The sequence below is a fragment of the Setaria viridis genome, chromosome 8 (genome assembly GCF_005286985.2).
Source record: "Setaria viridis chromosome 8, Setaria_viridis_v4.0, whole genome shotgun sequence".
NCBI lineage: Eukaryota > Viridiplantae > Streptophyta > Magnoliopsida > Poales > Poaceae > Setaria > Setaria viridis.
The window spans coordinates 30,053,224-30,057,144 of NC_048270.2; the positions used below are offsets into that span (position 1 = coordinate 30,053,224).

The following is a 3,921-nucleotide window of genomic DNA, read 5'->3' on the forward strand; positions in this document are numbered from 1 at the left end:
CTTGGGCAAGCTCTAAATGGAAGGTTGGCTGGGGAAGAATATGCCCGCGGCCTTATCTGGGTGAGGTTTGTGCTGGCAGGTGACATAAGCCAACCGCCACCACAGATGGGGTGCATTTGTGCTGACGGGTGCTTGGGTCGTCCACCAGTACAATAGCTTCTGTGTTGGTGGGCAACATAAGCCAACTGCCAGCACAGATGCGCCTCATCTATGCTGACGGGTGCTTCCCCGCCGGCCCAAGGAACCTTTGTGCTGGCGGGTGCCAATCACGCCCGCCAGCACACTAAATTGCCTGTGCCAGTACAAAATCTGGCGTAGTCATAAACAAACGGATTCATGGGATATAAAAAACGAACGAATTCAAGCAGAAACATGTCATAGCGTTCGGGATATGAAAAGACAAAATGGTAAATATCAACTCAGCATCACATAAGGTTTACGTATACGTGCATGCATATAGAAAAGCATCAATTATTCTTTAGAATAAATTCAGCAGAATAAGAAAAGGGCATAATAGCGATACTTCTAGATTCTTCTTCAGCTTCAGCCATATTTCTTCATATATAGTTCGCTGTTCAAGTGTTAACTTTTGTTCCTTTGCAATATCTCATTTCCATGCTTCTCCAAGAAACAACCAAAAACACGTAGATTTGATCATATAACTTGTCGAAGAGGCGAAAGTAGGCAAACCTCCATGATCTCTTGAACAACAGAACACATAATACAACCCAAGGCCCCAGCAGGAAACCCGAGGCTAGTCCAAAACGAAAGGATACCGGATAAAAACCAGCTTCGTAACTTTTCTGGTCATGCGACCTTGATGTATCATTTCTTGAACAATTCCTATGAAGAGGAGGACCACAGAGACCATTGTTGCCGTCATACATAGACGGGTTCTCGGAGTACAGGGTGTCAAGTTGACTTCCTTGTGGTATTCTTCCAGTAAGATTGTTATAAGACAAATCCAAATAGCTTAAACTTGTCAGCTTTGATAAGCTCGAAGGGATTTCACCGGAAAGCATGTTCTTTGAGAGGTCAAGTGACTCCAACGACTGCATTGCCCCGATCATTTTTGGAACTACTCCATCCAAGTGGTTCCATGATAGATTCAAATTTAATACAGCATCAAGAGAAGCTATCTCTTGTGGGATTTCACCAGTTAATCCATTAAATGACAAATCAAGGGTCACAACATCCAGAATTGTTACAGAATGATAAATCAGTGCTTGCCCCTTTGTGTTCACCAAAAAGTCACCAATTATGGCCGCAGCATCAACAAATGGGTACATTGTGTGCCTGAATGGGTTCTTTCGCGTCATAGCTGTTAAATTTGATAGATGATAAGGTATAAAACCTGACATACTATTGTTTGCCAGGTTCAAATACTGAAGGTATTTAAGACATGAAATATTGGTTGGAATATTCCCAGAGAACGTGTTGTGGCTAAGTCGAAGAAACTGTAAGTCCATTAGGTCGCATAGCCACATTGGCAATCTTCCTGAGAACTTGTTCTGCGACAGATCAAGAAGGATCAAACCGGTGCTGCTTTGTAGGAAGGAAGGAAACTGCCCAGAGAAGCTATTGTTACGCAACTGTAGGCACTTCAAGCTTCTCATCCCATTACAATTTGGCAATTCTCCACCGAGAAGGTTATTGTCTAGATCTAAGATAATCAAGCTTTGCAAATCACAAACTGATCCAGGTAGCTGACCAGTGATGTAGTTAGAGAATAGAACCAAGATTTCTATATTTGGAGTGCCAAAATTTGACGGCAAGGGCCCTGACAAAGAGTTGTTGTAAATGTACAATGAGATGAGACTTCTCGGCAACCGAGGTATATGACCTGTGAGTTTATTTGAACCGAGATAGAGCTGTTCCACTGACATTATTTCCATGCATTTCGGCAATGTACCGCTAATTTTATTGTTGGATATGTCCAGAGCAATAGCCTTTGCAAATGTAGTACAAAACCAGTTTGGAAGCTTATCATCTATACCCGCACGTGATATATCAACATTATGGATATTGCCTTGCCATTCCATCCACATTGGAAAGAGAGGACCCATATGGCATGATCTGAAGTATGCTCTTTCTAATCTGAATGGAGGTATCCATTTATGGTTCACATCGATCTTCAAGGAATTATCAGATAGGTCTATATACTGTAAGCTGTTTAGGTTAACAAAGTGTTCTTCTGTGATCACACCTTCAAGCCTATTGTTTGATAGGTAGAGTGTAGTCAAATTACTGAGCACACCAACCTCAGACGGCACAGGTCCGGTGAGTTTGTTGTCGAAGAGGGAAAGGGTATTCAAACTCGTAAATTTCTCTATTGATGGTGGTAAACAACCGGTTATGTTGTTGCTGTGCAGATGAAGTTCTTTCAATTTGCTGGATGAACAGTGTGGCAGCCACTCGAATAACTCTACAATGTTTACGTATGATGAGAGACTCTGTTCAAGGTTTAGGATCTCTAGATTGCATAAATATGTCAAGTTTGATGCCATTACATCGAGGTTATTGTTGTTGGATAAGTCAAGGGCTTGGAGGGACGTCATACGTCCTAGTTTCTCAGGAATTTGGCCATGCAGATGGGTTCCTCCAAGGTTGAGGTATCGAAGCCCCGTTACATTCCAAAACCAGCAAGATGCAATTTCTGAGTGGTCAAAGGAATTATAAGAAAGATCGAGTGTCTCAAGCCTTGTGAGGTTAAGTTGCGATAGCGACAGGGGGTTCGTGCTCGAAAGCGAGCATTGGGACAGACCGAGGTACCTCAAAGAAGGCAGCATGTTCATCACACGATGCCAATTCGCCGTTGCACTTAGGTTTACGGATCCAAGGTCGATATACTGTAGCTTCGGTAGATGTATCGCCCACGAAACATCCGACGACTCTGTGCTTCCATTCCCAAATATGCCGTAGTAGGACAGGTCCAGATGCTCCAACTTTGAAAGGTTGCCGAGCTGAGACGGCACGGCGCCTGAAAATGACATGTATGAGAGGTCAAGGTACCTCAGGTTCTTGAGGGAGCCCAGGAACTCCGGAATACTGCCGGTTGGCCCCTCCAGGGCGTTCCAGCTTAGATCAAGGCGCCGCAGATGTGGAAGACAGAGCAGCGAGGAGCTTATATGGCCGACCAGCCCTTCTTGCAGCGGGTACAGGCTGCCAGCATGGTTGCGCAGGTTGAGCTCCACGACGTGGCCGGTCCGGTTGCTGCACCGGACGCCGCTCCAGCGGCAGCAATCGCTCTGCTCCTGGCCATCATCCTGCCATGACGCCAGGACGTTCGCGGTGTCGCTGGAGACGCCGCGTTTGAAGTCCAGCAGGGCGTCCCGCTCGCGTGGCACGCATGCGCCCGCGCGCTGAGGTGGTCTCAGTATCAGGGAGCTGGTCGTGATCAGGGCGAGCACTGTGAATAAGCGCCGGAGCTTCACGAGTGGGGGTGGGTGCTGCAGATGCATGATGGCCGTGTGCATGAGTTCTTCAACTGGCTTCTCTCGACACTAATGGGTGTAACTGACGAGCAGCACAAGGTGTGCCACAATAATAATCAGTGGATGTGGTGCTCTTATAATCTCCTTTTAGTCCACGGTTGAAGTAGTCATTACACGGTAGAGACCGGGTGACTGCCGCGCGTGACTGCCGCGTTAGTGTTGAACCGAAGCTCATGCAATCTCTCTTCTATCAGAAAGAGAGATTGTCCAGGGTTGAAAAAATTGGATGCAAATCGACCTAGTAATCGGCAAAAGGAACAATTGGATGGAAATTAAAACTAAAACTGTTGAAAAAATCTATATCTTAATAACAGTGTAAATCTAATATGAGATTGTCCAGGGTCTGAAAACAACACAATACACTAGATAAGGTAGATATTTTCTATGTAACTGGAATCATCCTAGACTACGAAGATTATTTGAGATC

At 45.3% G+C, this 3,921-nt stretch overlaps 1 protein-coding gene across 1 annotated transcript; it reads right to left on the reverse strand.

Annotated features, from left to right (window-relative positions):
• Positions 1-575: 575 nt before the first annotated feature.
• On the reverse strand, positions 576-3,640 carry LOC117834474 (receptor-like protein EIX1). Its single transcript, XM_072290297.1, has 2 exons — positions 1,820-3,640; positions 576-1,744 (listed from the first exon to the last, which is right to left on the reverse strand). Exons 1-2 carry the CDS (start codon positions 3,474-3,476, stop codon positions 576-578), a joined length of 2,826 nt encoding a protein of 941 aa, XP_072146398.1. The 5' UTR covers positions 3,477-3,640.
• Between the last annotated feature and the right edge of the window lie 281 nt (positions 3,641-3,921).

What these genes read in the sequence shown, in the direction of transcription:
- LOC117834474 (XM_072290297.1), bottom strand. Translation starts at nt 3,476, where the DNA reads ATGCACACGGCCATCATGCATCTGCAGCACCCACCCCCACTCGTGAAG. An exon ending in TATACCTCGGTTGCCGAGAA is followed by an intron (nt 1,745 to 1,819) that starts GTCTCATCTCAT and finishes CTCCAAATATAG; the next exon opens with AAATCTTGGTTCTATTCTCT.